At 37.5% G+C, this 14,513-nt stretch overlaps 1 protein-coding gene across 2 annotated transcripts in view; it reads left to right on the plus strand.

The window, feature by feature from the left end:
• LOC121880081 (spondin-1-like) overlaps positions 1–14,513 on the plus strand; it is a 168,985-nt gene that overhangs the window by 27,994 nt on the left and 126,478 nt on the right. For both annotated transcript variants that reach the window (XM_042387133.1, XM_042387141.1), the window contains exon 2: positions 3,534–3,737. In XM_042387133.1, coding sequence (XP_042243067.1) covers positions 3,539–3,737 — 199 coding nt within the window. In that variant the 5' untranslated portion in view covers positions 3,534–3,538. The remainder of the gene's footprint in view (positions 1–3,533; positions 3,738–14,513) is intronic.

The following is a 14,513-nucleotide window of genomic DNA, read 5'->3' on the forward strand; positions in this document are numbered from 1 at the left end:
TTAACTATACCTCGTCCATAATTGGCCGATATTTTCTGTTTATTTACACCAAATTTCTTAATACTTGATGAGAGAGGATGAAAATGTTAAACCTCTACATCGCTTCTTAATACTTCGTAGCATTTATTATTATTTAAATATTGTCACAACACAGCATTTAAGATAGGGAGATGCCAAGTTAGTGGATAAAGTATTTAATAATCTGGTCGTGGGCGTGAGAAATGTTTTTGTTGAAGTACCACAGCTGACATCGTCTGCTGGCTGTTGTGCGTCGAGATGAAGCGAAATTCCCGCCAAGTCCAGTGGCTGTTTCCCTGCCCCCGGACTGTGCATATACTGTATAAGCGCATATTTATATCGAATTCTAACAATTATATAAATGATTTGGGATAATATCTGGCCATACAAACTGTAGTTCATTACCTATTGTGCTATATGTTTGGTATCATTTGTTTCTGTTTGTTTTATGTTTGGTACAAAACAAAGAAATAATGAAAAGACTTCATTTAAAAGCTATTTTCATCTTTGACTTTGACCTTTTATAATAAATATTTAAAATTTTCTTACATCCTTTCTGAAGTGTTAATGCCTTGAAATCATTTGAATTTTGATAATCCTTTTATTTAACATTATTTTAGCTAATAACAAGTCTGTTTACCAATTGTGAACACATTTAGTATGAATTAATGGACAGCTACACGAACATTTTCTGTGAACCAAAGAGCTACAGTATTTGTAGCAACAGACGAGGGGCGTGGCTTATGAACCAGGTTAGCGCGGTAATACTATAGGTCAAAGTAATCACCAGTATCTTTGTAATTAATTAAACTTAATCAGACATAATATAATTTTGTGATGTAGTAATTAATTATGGTAATTAACTTGGTAAATATAATTGAATAAATTACTAAGGCATTGTAATTCATCTTGGTTATGAGAGAGAGAGAGAGAGAGAGAGAGAGAGAGAGAGAGAGAGAGAGGTAATACCGTATCAGAGTATAGAAAAATCCAATGGAAACACACTTCCGCCATATCTTAATTCTGATTGGCTTGGCTCTTCGGGCTCAACCATTCAGAAAGATAAGATTTTCTCTCTCAGTATGACGTCATTTTTTGAGTCCGCCTGATTGGTCCTTTCACCGACCAGTCAAAACTTTGAGGTTTATCTTTTTTTAGGTAACGTTGCTCGGGAGCGTAATTGATTGGTCGCTTCAGTGACCAATCAGAAGTCTTTGATTCATTTTGATGGGTGACGTCATTTTGGGGGGAGTTAATTTTGATTGGTCCATTTCTTGCCCAATGAGAAACGCAGTTTTTTAAATCTCATGGTTTGACAGCTCGTCAGGGACACTGTGGGAAAAAGGTTATGAATTTCTCTCTCCATTTATACATATTGGAACTCTATTCATTTTGGCAATCATATTAGTGTTATTATTCGTCAAAGCCTCTTGTGTGCTCTCTGGCCAAAACACACAACCAATCACGAGTAACTTTTTTAACTGTTAATTGTCTAAGAGAACAGGCAAAGTGTAACAGAAAACACACCAGTGTTTTATGTTAGGGTTGGCATCACAGAAAACGGGTCAGAAAAATTTAACAAACATCACAGAAAATGGACCAGAAAAATTTGTAATATAACTAACATCACAGAGAATAAGTTAGGATAAATATGCTGCAAGTTTGGCTTGCCTTAGAACAGCTCAATATATTATTATACTCTGCTGAAAGTTTGACCTTAAAGAGAATGGATAAACGTCGAACATCAGAGAGGACGGGTGAGGGGTAACTATGCTAAAGGTTCTCGAGTGACATTAACTAATATTAACTTGCTCTTTGTTTCCTTCTCATAGTTTGGGAACTATTTATTTACTCGTCATGAAGTTCTGGCGAGCGTTGGGTTGAGTATTTCTGATCTTTTAACCAAAAATAGAGACAAATTAATTATTTAATGTTTGAATTTAGTAGAGATGAAATGGATCACCTGAAGAATCTCCACTTTAGATTATTCCACCTAAAGATTAATTAACTACCCTAACGTTATTTGGGGGGATGGGGTTAGTTAGGTTAGGGTAGGTTAGGTTAGGTTAGGTTTGGTTTGGTTTGAATTAGGATAGAATAGGTTAGCATTAAGTTAGATTATGTTCGAGAATTTTAGGCTGTGGTCTGATAATCAATCATTACAATGTTAATCCAGCGGCCACACCATGTTAATCCAGCTCCATGGAAGACCAGATGCTGTGATTTAAAGACTGGAATTTTTGTTAGGATCTCGTAGCTTTGTTGACTACTGTAGGTCATATTAACTAAATACCAATTATTATTATCATTATTAACACTCAAAGACTCCCATAGTCCGCCACAGACACCCACACACACCCACACACACCCACATTCCCCCACACACACCCACATTCCCCCATACACACCCACCTCTACTTGAGCGTGACCGTCTCCAGTCCAGTCTACTGAGTCCCGACTCCGAGGTCTCTTTTTATACAGCCAACTGTGCTGACGCCAATAACAGGGTCAGTCATGGGTGGCGGGGCAGGGTGTTGGGGGGTGTCTTGGGTGTGTTTCAGTGTGTTTCAGTGTTGGGGGGGTGTGTTTCTAGGTGAGTGTTAGGGGTCTCTTGTGTTATGGATGAGTGTTGGGGGTGTCTTGGGTGTGTTTCTGGGTGAATGGGGGGTGTCTTGGGTGTGTTTCTGGGTGAGTGTTGGGGGTCTCTTGGGTGTGTTATGGATGAGTGTTGGGGGGTGGCTATTGGGTGTGTTTCTGGGTGAGTGTTGTGTTATCAGTTCAGTAATTGGGTTGGTGAGCTGTTATCAGTAGTCTTAGTGGAACCTTGGAGTACAGTGGAGGTCTGTAGCTAGTAGTACACACACACACACACACACACACACATACACGGCTGTAACTCCCACAGTGTACAAAGCAACGTCAATGATGTGTGTGTGTGTTGTTGTTGTTGTTGTTGTTTTTGTCATTGTTGATGTATAATGATGATACTAGTTATAATGATACTACTACTACCATTGCCTCACTCTACCACCATCTCCCACCAACCACAACTACCAACATTGCTTCACTCCACCACCATCTCCCACTACCACCAACCACTATCCTGCTACTCCCTCCCCTACCACTACTACTATTTCATTGATACTGAAAATGAATTATTTAGCCAGAAAAATACAGAGTGGATAATAACAGTATTGGTCTGACCCCTCTTAGTGGCACCTGATAAATACTGTACATTTACCTCTCATTCCTTATCTTCCCACATCCTCCGTATTTTCTCTCTCCCTTAACAACCTCCCCTCTCCCTCATTTATTATCCATATCTCCCCTTTTCTCTCCCCTTTACAACCTCCCCTTCCCCCCTTCCTCCTCTCCTCCTACCATATCAATCACTCCTTCTTTCCCTACCCACACCCTACTCTTTCTCTCTCCCCCTCTTTCTCTCCCCAAAACAACCTCCCCTCCCTCTTTACACCCATCTAACCACCCACATCTTCTCTTCCCCCCACCCACAGGAGCCATGGGTTGGTCGTGGGTGGCGTCAGTTGTGGTGGTGGTGGCAGTGCTCGGGTCGTGGGTTAGCACTATCTCCGCCCAACGCAGCAACTGCCATCGTTCGCCATTAAGGACGGAAGCCCCAAAGACTCCAGGCGATAATGACTTTAAGATCAAGATAAGTGGCAACCCTCAGAAGTATGTCCCAGGAGAGGTGTACACAGGTATGTTTGGTTATATTTTGTAGTATGTTATGGTCTAGTATGCTCTGTATGCCTGGCTATGCCCCCAGGGAGATCTACGTAAAGTATGGTCGGTCATATTTTCTGAATAGGCTGCAGTCTAGTATGCTACAGTATGTCTGGTATGCTCTTGGGGAAGTTGGGAGAGGTTATATATATTTTGGGGGGTATGCTGTGGTATGTCCCCTGAGAGATGTATTGAAGTATATTCGGTTATATTTCCCAAGTATGTTATGGTCCAGTATGCTGTAATATGCTCTGATATGTTCCGTATAATCTGATATAACGAAATAATGATTACAAGAGACTTAAAATTAACAAACTGAGATTAATTATTTTTCTTAAGTTTTAGAAAATTAATTGGGGGAAATAGATTAAATATTGTAATTATATATATATATATATATATATATATATATTATTTTTTTGTTTGTATTGTAAAATCTCTCTCTCTCTCTCTCTCTCTCTCTCTCTCCCCTTTCTCTATTTATTGCTTTCTCTGTTACTCTCGCTATTCATACATTTATCCATTCCTTCCTTTCTTTATCCTATATGTCTCTTTAATTCTCTTTTATCCTAATTGTGCTTTTGATCTTGTTATCTCTGTGTGACTGTCTGTTTTTGTCTCTGTCTCTCTCTCTTTCCTTTTGTCTTTGTGTTTCTCTGTCTGTCTTTCCATTCTTTATTCTTTCTCTCTCTCTCATACCCCACTCTCTCTCTCTCTCTCTCTCACCTAACCTCACCTAATCCTTTCTCCCCTCACCTAATCCTTTCTCTCCCCTCCTTAATCCTTCTCTCCCCCTCACCTAATCCTTCTCTCCCCCTCACCTAATCCTTCTCTCCCCCTCACCTAATCCTTCTCTCCCCCTCACCTAATCCTTCTCTCCCCCTCACCTAATCCTTCTCTCCCCCTCTCTCTTATCTCTCTCATTTTTACTCTCCGCTAATTGTGTCTACCTCCAAGCGTCTTCCAAAAGTTCTCAAAAATCGTCTCTGGTATAAGATAACCTCTACCTGAGCTAATTAGTGAGAGTCACCTGTATCTCCCTGTTCCTGTACCTGAGTGGTGGTTGTGGTTGGTGGTGGTTGAGTTGTGGTTGGTGGTGGCTGAATGTTGGTGGGTGGTGTGGTTGAGTGGTAGTTGAGTTGTGGTTGAATGGTGGTGGATGTTTGTTCAATAGTGGTTGGCGGGACATTCTTCCTCGACAGTTTTCATCCCCCTAACAATTTCTTCCCAACACTTTTTTCCTCAAACACTTTATTCCCTGGACATTTTTCCCTGCAGGTATTTCTTTCTCCCAACATTATTCCTGTTTATCATTCGTGCAGAACATTTATTTCCAGATATTTTTCCCTCGCTTCATTTCCTTCCCTTCCCCACCTTCTCTCATTTATCTTTGATTTTCTGGATATTACTCCCTATTCTCTTTCTCTCTCTCTCTTTTTTGTTTCTCTCTCTTCTCTCTCTTTCTCCTTCCCTACCATTGTTACTTAAAACACAATATTTCCTGTAAACAGTGAGGTTTTTCTTTTACAGCTAAGTTTGGTTCCCTAAAACAATCCGTATTTCCCTAAAACAATCAGTATTTCCCTAAAACAATCAGTATTTCCCTAAAACAATCAGTATTTCCATAAAACAATAAATATTTCCCTAAAACAATCAGTATTTCCCTAAAACAATCAATATTTCCCTAAAGCAATCAGTATTTCCCTAAAACAATCAGTATTTCCCTAAAACAATCAGTATTTCCCTAAAACAATCAGTATTTCCCTAAAACAATCAGTATTCTATGGGAAAATTTGATGCAGTGTAACACCAAATGAAAAGGGAAAAATTCACCCAACTCTTCCCGTTTTCCTGTGTCATGGGTCAACACCTATAAGACTTTGTAACCTCTGGGCTGTGAGGTGTAGTGTTAGCCCCTTTACCCTCCCAGTCCACCGGCCTGAAGCGTACTGTACAAGTTTATGTCGTGTCTTGGTCAGTTCGTGTGTCCGTCCTGTGTCTGACCCGGAATACCTAACCCCCCCTCCACCTCCCTCCCCCCCTTGTCTCCACCCCACCTCTCTCCTGTGTACGGGACTATATAAATGAGTCAAATACTGAAAGTTCCCCAAAAGTCTCTTTCCCTAGACACACAGTTTTTCCCTAAAACTTTCGGTATTTCCTGAATTACTCAATAAATCCCCCAACACACAAAGTTTGAATAAAACACTCGTAATTCCCCCAAACACTCAAAATTTCCCTAAAAATTTTCACAATTCCTCAAAACACTTCACATTTCCCTAAAACTTACAAAATGATGGGGGAAATATATCACCTAGGGGAAAAAAAGAAACATACGCAAAACAAGTGAAAAATATTACATTCAATTTTTGGAAAAATATAAAATGCGGAGTTTACTCAAGAAATATACTTCAACATATTCTTCATCATCTCGTGCCAAGAAACTCGTGAAATGTTGCAAGAAGATCCTGTGCACCGAAATAATTTGTGAACGTCTTGCAAAAAGGGGATCCGTGAAACATTCTCTGGAACAAGATGACTTCAGCTAGGTGTTTTTTTTTGCAAGAGCGTCCCTGCAACGAGAAGATGTATAACATGTTGCATGGAGATAACGTTGGGTATGTGTTGCAACCGGGTGATTCTGGACGTCTTGCAAAAAGTAACTTAAAATAAGTCTTGCAAGAAGTCAACGTAAGTCCGTCTTTCAACAAAATGTGAATGTCATGCAACAAATTATCTGCAACACGATGACTTCACAACATCTTGCAGAAAAAAATGCAACTCGATAGCTCGGAATTCCTTGCACTTAACTTTTTGCAACATGAGGACTTCAAAAACCCTTGCAACAAATGATATGCAGTAGGATGAATTCGGTCGTCGACCAATATAGTTTCACTTCAAGATAATGACTTGCAACAAACTCTACAACAATATAACTTTAGAACGCCTTACAAAAAAGTACTCCTACGAAGATAACTATGGAATACTTTACAATAAACACTGCAACAAGGTAACTTCAGATAGCCTTGCAACAAATCATCACTATCAAGATAACTCAGAAACATATTGCAACAAACTCTCTTCAACAAGATAACTTCATACGCCTTGCAACATACCATCTCGACCGACTCTGCCACAAGATAACTGTTGGAACTCTTGCAAGGAGGCGGTTAAGAAAATACGGCTCATACATTGCTTGCAACAAAGCCTCTGCAACAAGATAACTTCAGGACCGTCTTGCAAGAAAGCCCGTGCAACAAGATACCTTCTGGGGCGAGACTCTCCCAACCTGTAACTCACTATGATAAAATTTAAGAAACGGAATTTCGAGAGAGAGAGAGAGAGAGAGAGAGAGAGAGAGAGAGAGAGAGAGAGCTGTTCTTTCTCGCCACAGAGAATTAGGTTAGGTCTGTACTTCGTTGGGTCAGTATATCACTTGTGACAGGAAGCTGATATTTATGAGAGTGTATGAGAGAGAGGGAGGGAGAGTGTGACTGAGTGAAGGAGAGAGAGAGAGAGAGAGAGAGAGAGATCTTACGTAAAGGACTCACGCCATCCTGAACATCCAGTCAACCATAGGATTTGGTTTCTTTTAATAACCTACGAGTCGTCTTCCAATCCCACGTCCGTATAGGAGCTTAGTCAAGGCCATTCTAATCAGATTGGGCACTTCCAATCACTTTACAGAGAGGATGATCCAATGTTTGTATCCTTGGTTCCTCCTCTAATCCCCTAATCTCACCTAATCTTTGAATCGACGCTGTTTCAATTGCCTAATCTCTACTCCCATTAGGAAAAAAATAACTATTATCCAATCATTAATTCGAAACTTTTCCAATCCCCCAATCACTTGATATTATGGAGACAAGTGACGTAATCTTTGCCTGACAGATCCAATCAAAGAATGCAGAGAATTATTTAATTTTTTTTATCAGTCACTTTCCAAGCACCACGTCCCCCCAAAACACCTATATCCTATTAAATTGGATACAGTACCATATCCTAAACACATATTTCCCATTAGACTACATAACCCCATGTCCCAAACACATATTTCCTAAACAAGACAGCCACCATATCCCACACGCTCATTTCTTATAGAACAATAGACTTCACCATGTCCTAACACACCCTTTCCTCCCATAGGAAATGTCACATGGTGTTCTTTACACACCCCGACAGCACAAACCCAATCATTGTTTACGAGCGAGTCCCCCTGAGGGAGTATACCCTTCTTCCCTGGAACACACATTCTCTCTCTGTCTTCAGTAGAAATTTTTATAAAGGTGGAAATACAACTTTATTTATACAACTTTAATTTTTTTTAGTTATGTTTTATTTAGTTGTTAATTTAGGATTATGTTATACCTAGGTTGCTTGATATAGTTTTCTTTGTTGTAATAATGTAATTGTTGTGGTAGTATATTTGGATATTTCGTTCAATATTTTTTAGTTAAATATTTGACAGAGTGAGACTTTTTTTGTCTGAGGTTGTTTTATATTATTATTATTTGCCTTTAGTGTCTTTCTTGATCTATCAGGTAGACAGTTACTCTTATCTGTCTGTCTGTCTCACTGTCTTTCTGTCTGTCTTCAAAATAACTTAAGAACAGGTTTGTGGATTTGCACCAAACTTGGCAGACTTGATCAACACGTGGCCAGGTCTATGTGATAAAGTTTTGGTGTAAATCATGTTAAAAGTGGCAAAGTTCGTGCAATGATAACACATCAGGTTATCCGGGGGTTAAAGAAAATGATGACATGGGAGTTTTCAGGGGTGACTACATTAATTTACCATAATAGCATACTACAGTAGTCTGATTTTTTATGAACGGTCGGTAAGGTTTATTATTATTATTATTATTATTATTATTATTATTATTATTATTATTATTATTATTATTATTATTAATTACTTACTTACATAACGTCATGACTTAATTACAGATGAATCCCACTAATAACGAATAATACCTTTAGATGGAATAAATTAAATCCATCGTGTGTTAATTAAACTCACCTGTGCCGTCAATTCCATACCTGGATTTTTTAAACATTTCCTAATCTACGTCCCGGTCTGATCAATATATGTGGACCACTTGAAGAGTAACCCAATCTAATCTAGCTTAAACTAACCTAATCTAACTTAACCTAACCTAAGCTAAGCAACCATAACTTAATCCCATCAGGTAGCATTAGGGTGTTTAATTAGCAGGTAAGATAAGCTAGAGTGTTTAATCTTTAGGTTATTATTTTTATTATCATCATCAACTTTAAAATCAATCAAGCTCTCATGTACTTAATTATCTGAGAATATATTGGCCAATTAATTATATGATAGATACTTAATCTTGAAAATTCTCTCTCATCAATAATCACCTTAATTAATCACATCGTTCAAACACTTCCTTATCATTAAACACTTTATTACCCCATTTGTTTACTTGATCAACTTATAATGAAGACAAGGGCCCAGCTGAGTATATATTACATCGTTTTTTAAGAATATATTATAATGAGGGATACGGTGTTAATTTCCTTTAGTTTATCCTCTAATATTAACCCTGTTATATTTTTTTCCATATTGTAGACTTTTATGTTAGTATTTTGTTATTATAAATGGGTAGATGTTATTAGTATGCACTCTATTTTATATTTATTATTTACCTATTTATTCACTTTTTTCTGTCTGTCTGTCATTCCCCGTTTCCCTAATTTTCTCGTTTTTTTTGTCTCATTTTACATTTTCTGTGGTTTCCACTCTCTCTCTCTCTCTCTCTCTTTCCCCTTTTGGATTTTTTCTCTCATTACATCTCTCCCTAATTCTCATATTTCCTCTCTCTCTCTCTCTCGTTCATATTTTTTCACCTTTTCATTCGTTCTCTTTCTGCTTTCTCACTTCTATTCGCTCTGTCTGTCTTTCTTACTCTTGGCTCTGTCCCCTTATCTCACATTTCCTGTATGTCTAATTCTCCTGTTTTCTCTCATTTTTGTTCTTTCCCGTTTTCATTTCTCTTCTCTCTGTGTCCACGTTTGTCTTACTTTCTTCTCTTTTTTTATCTTTTCTCATTATTTCACTCCATTTATCTTATATCTCTCTCTTTTTCTCTCTCTTTCTCCCTCTTCCTCTAGTGCTCATTTCTCTCAGGTAGGCACTCCTGTCCTAGCTGATTAGCAGTTAATCAGCGAAGGTGTTGGACCTCACCTGCTCACCCCTCCTCCTTAGTTGAGAGAGAGAGAGAGAGAGAGAGAGAAAATGCAAGGGTAAATATTAAGAGAAAATAGGTTGAGAAAAGAGAATGGTTAGGTTAGGTTAAGTTATGTTAGGTTAAGTTAGGTTATGTTAGGTTCAGTTAGGTGAAATAAACTGTGTGTCTAATCTTCTGTAGAAGTAAACTTGGTGTTTAATCATCAGTTACGAGGAATATTTTATCGTAGGAACCTTTGAGACAGTGACCAACATTAAACCATCGTTTTCGGACTTTTGAGAATGTTGATTCTTTCATGATCAGATTCGTGAGATCACAACATGAGTGTCTTAGGGAGTGTGAGGGTATATTGAGTGGGGGGGGGGGGAGTGCTACACCTGCTATTACAGTGCCACATCGCTATCACAGGTGCCACATAAGCTATCATAGTGCCACATCAGCTATCACAGTGCCATACTTGCTATCACAGTGCCACACCTGGTATCACAGTGTCACCTTTAACTCCCCGTGGCAGATATACTGAGCCAACGCGATATACTGTACACAAACAACTTTTCTTTATATCATCAGTTTATATCATGAAATTTTTGTTACTGTGTTTCTTTTAACGTTTTAATGCAATGGAGGTTAGGTTTTTGGATCACCTGAGGAATAGCCCCCATGCTTATTTCACCTTTTTAATGACCATTCCAAGGCTAATCTAATGTAACGTAACGTATACTTAATCTAATCTAACCCAGCATACCGTAACATAACCCCTCTAGGATGTGTTAGGTTAGGTTAAGTTAGGTTAGGTTATTTAATAATCTTGCTGTGAAATAAATTGTGGGATGACTATCTCGAGGCGATCCCACTTAATTATCAATTTCAACATTTTAAGAAATTCTGAACTATGAGCGAAGTGAGTATGGTAGTGGCGTTATTATTAAGCATTATGAATAACACGTGTACAATATTCTCCTCATCTCCATTGTTTTTGCATTTTGTGTTGAATTTGTAACAAAATGTATGAGTTGACAATAAAGTTAGCTTAGTTCAGCATCCCGAAACACAGAGTCCAGAGCACTTGTCACAAATGAAGTCAGTTTGGTTATTACAGACACTTGGTATGAATATATATATACACAAGAATATTATTATTTTTACATTTAGTGATAGAAAATAGTGTGAAATGTTTTCGTTATTTGCTAAAGCTTGGGGTCCGTAACAGTGATTCTAGTGAGTGTGCGGCCGAACGAAACGTAATCGCTTCACTGACTTGAATGAATCACCACTCTGAACTACGCTTGGGTTTGCTCGTTACGTGTGTGTGTGTCCGTCCGTCCGTCCGTCCGTCAGTCAGTCAATCTCTGCCTCATCTTTGTGTCCAATAAATTCTCTCAGTAACCCCCCTCCTCATCACCCCCGTCACTAACAATCCTTGCCAGATTGAAACGAAGCCTCACATTGTTTTGAACACTCACCCATTTCAGGGCACAAACTCACCCTGAAAAGCAAGACCGATGAACCAATCATTGCTTCATTAAAGAGTTAAGAAATAGCCTCCCAAATTCTGTGTGCTTCGAAATGGGGCACCGAGTCGAGCTTCAATACAATGATTGGTAAATGGGAGTTTGAAATGAAGTGATCTCGACTCACTGCTTCGAACTGCTGTTGCGGACGTGGTAGTGAACAGAGAGACAGATAGACTTAATAATTTCACAAGATTTAATAGATAACAAGAAAGTTATTTATCTCTCTGGTTATGTGAGTGGTGTTCGCCCACGTGTGATCCGTAATAGAGTTTCGAACGAGGGAGTTATTCGGTTCAGTGATTCGAACAAACCACATTGCAATTTGTGAGTCCTGGGATTTCCTACTTGTCAGGGCTAAATGGACTCAAGTGACTACGATCTTTAAGGATCATTTTGATGTCGCTTAACGGAGGATTAACGACCTTTTGCAACACACACGCTCACTTCAAGGACATTAACACTAATTAAGGGTCATTTACTCGGGTTGATTGACTTCAAGGAATTATATTTTCTTATTAGTTGTTATTTTTAATGTTATTTGGTGTTATTTGTGTAACATGTTGAAATTTTTCTTTTTCATTTATTTATATTATTACAATTATTATTCTATATATCTATTTATTATCACGTATTGTCCATTTGTCTCCTTTATGTCAGCTTTTTCATAATCAAATAATTTACTGTTTACAACTTTATTAATTAATGTTGTCGTTTATAAGAAGCAGAAAGAAAATAACCGAATTTTTTGAGCAGATTAATTAGACTTCCTGAGTTTAATTAATTTTTTTAAGGAACAATTAAATTAGTTTATAATTTTTTATGCTGGTTATTTTCGAGTCATTTACTTGTATATTTTTTCTTCTATTTTTACTTACGATTTCTTATAAAAATTTTGTTTTTATATTATGATTTATTAAATTTTTTCATAATTTACTATTTATCAGATATTTTCGTATTCTTATTCGTCATTATCACGTTGCGTTATTCACTCTTTCATCACGTTTTTTTATTTTTGTTTATTCTTATTTATTTAATTATTTCCCTTTGAGACTTTGAGTATAAATGTTTTGAGTGTTTTAAATGTTGTGGCAAATAGCTGGTGGCGCCTCCTGTATCTCTTGTTACTGTATAAAGTGTGGAAAGGTGTTGTATACTGTATGTGTATTTTGTTTTGTGGTCTCTCTCTCTCTCTCTCTCTCTCTCTCTCTCTCTCTGTTTCACGCACTCTATGTTTATTTGTCTCCATTTCATTCACTCTCTCTCTCTTTATATATCTCTCTTTATCTTTCTCTCTCTCTTTATCTCTCTCTCTTTCATTGTCTTCTACTGTATCTTTATCTCTTGCCTTGTGTGTGTGTGTGTGTGTGTGTGTGTGTGTTTCTTTATCTCTTGCCCATATTCTTTCTGTATTGTGTATGTCTCTCTTTACCCCTTTCCTTTTCTCTCTCTTTCTCTTTTATCTCTTCCTCTTTATCTTTGTTTCTTTCTTTCACCTCCTGTTCGTCTCTCTGCTTCTCTCTGTGTATATACAATTCTGTTTCCATCTCTCTCCATCCCCCTATATTTACAAATCGTTGATAAACATAAAACTGAACAAAAGTGATAAGAACAAAGAAATAGTAATAACTGAGACAAAGGAGAGAGAGAGAGAGAGAGAGAGAGAGAGAGAGAGAGAGAGAGAGAGAGAGCTCACACAGGTAAACACGGTCTGTAATTGATAATTAAATATGCAGAACACCTTTATGGCAACCTGTGTGTTTAGGGTAATATTAAAGCGGCCTTCCACCCTCCACCCACTCCCTCCCTCCACTTACTTACCCCCTCCACCTACTGCTCGTTTCCACTCACTCTCTCCACCCACCTGGTTCCCTCCACCTCCCCACTCCACCTACTGCCTCCCTCCACCCAATCCTTCCACCTCCTACCTCCTCCACCTCCCCCACCTTCTCCCTCTTCTTTTTCTTTTATCTTCTTGTTCTTCTTCTTTTTATTCTTCTTCAATTGTTTTATTATTATTATTTTAATTATTATCATTATTATTATTATTATTATTATTATTATTATTATTATTATTATTAAAGTTATTATTATTGTTATTATTATCTTTACTATTATTATTATTATTATTATTATTATTATTATTATTATTATTATTACACATGAATGTCCAAAATTATTTACTCAAAGGATAAACTTAATTCTAGTAAATAATAGCACACATGAATCTAAATCATTTCAACAACATCAGCAGTAAATTTTTTGTAGTAACTCTTACATTAAAAAAGTAAATGATAATGTGATTACCCCCAATGGCAGTGGAAATGTAATCATGATTTTAATTACACAAAAATTTCGAGCCGGGTGCTTTGACAGACTATGTGTACCTCTGTTTATACGTGAAGCCTCAGTGAGTCTTATACATGAATGACTTAGAGGCTTATAGAGTATTTTTTATTTTAAGGTTATAAATTATATCAAAAAATTCCCGTCATGATTTTTTTTAAAGATTTATTTCCAGTTGAGGTGAAGTTTTGGAACTGGTTATATGGTTTTTGAGTTGAGAGAATATTGGATTTTAGTGTTTTTTTCTTCATATATCAACGTTGACGTAATTTTGGAATATCATCGTGTTTATTATACTACTATGGATAATTATTTTGTATATATATTCAAAATCAACATAATCTTTTATTTTACAAAACTCATGACGAAAATAAAAGAAAACCCCGGATTGATTCCCGTACAAATAAAATTCGGGGTAAACATACAATTTTGGAAACGCATTGGGTGGTTTTGGCGCGTAATGGAAGGAATTTTGGCGCGCAATGGACGAGTTTTGGCGCGCACTCGAATATAAACATACAACCCGAACTCAATATCGCTATCGATAAATTCGAGATATAATGTGAACAGAGAGAGGGAGAATCATCATAATCCGTATATTTCTATGCCAACGACTTCATATTTCCGGGTTGGAGTAGACAAGTACTTGAGGGGTGACGTGAGAAGAAAGAGTTTGAGTGCGAGG

This window comes from Homarus americanus, unplaced genomic scaffold, assembly GCF_018991925.1.
Source record: "Homarus americanus isolate GMGI-L3 unplaced genomic scaffold, GMGI_Hamer_2.0 scaffold50564, whole genome shotgun sequence".
Lineage (NCBI taxonomy): Eukaryota > Metazoa > Arthropoda > Malacostraca > Decapoda > Nephropidae > Homarus > Homarus americanus.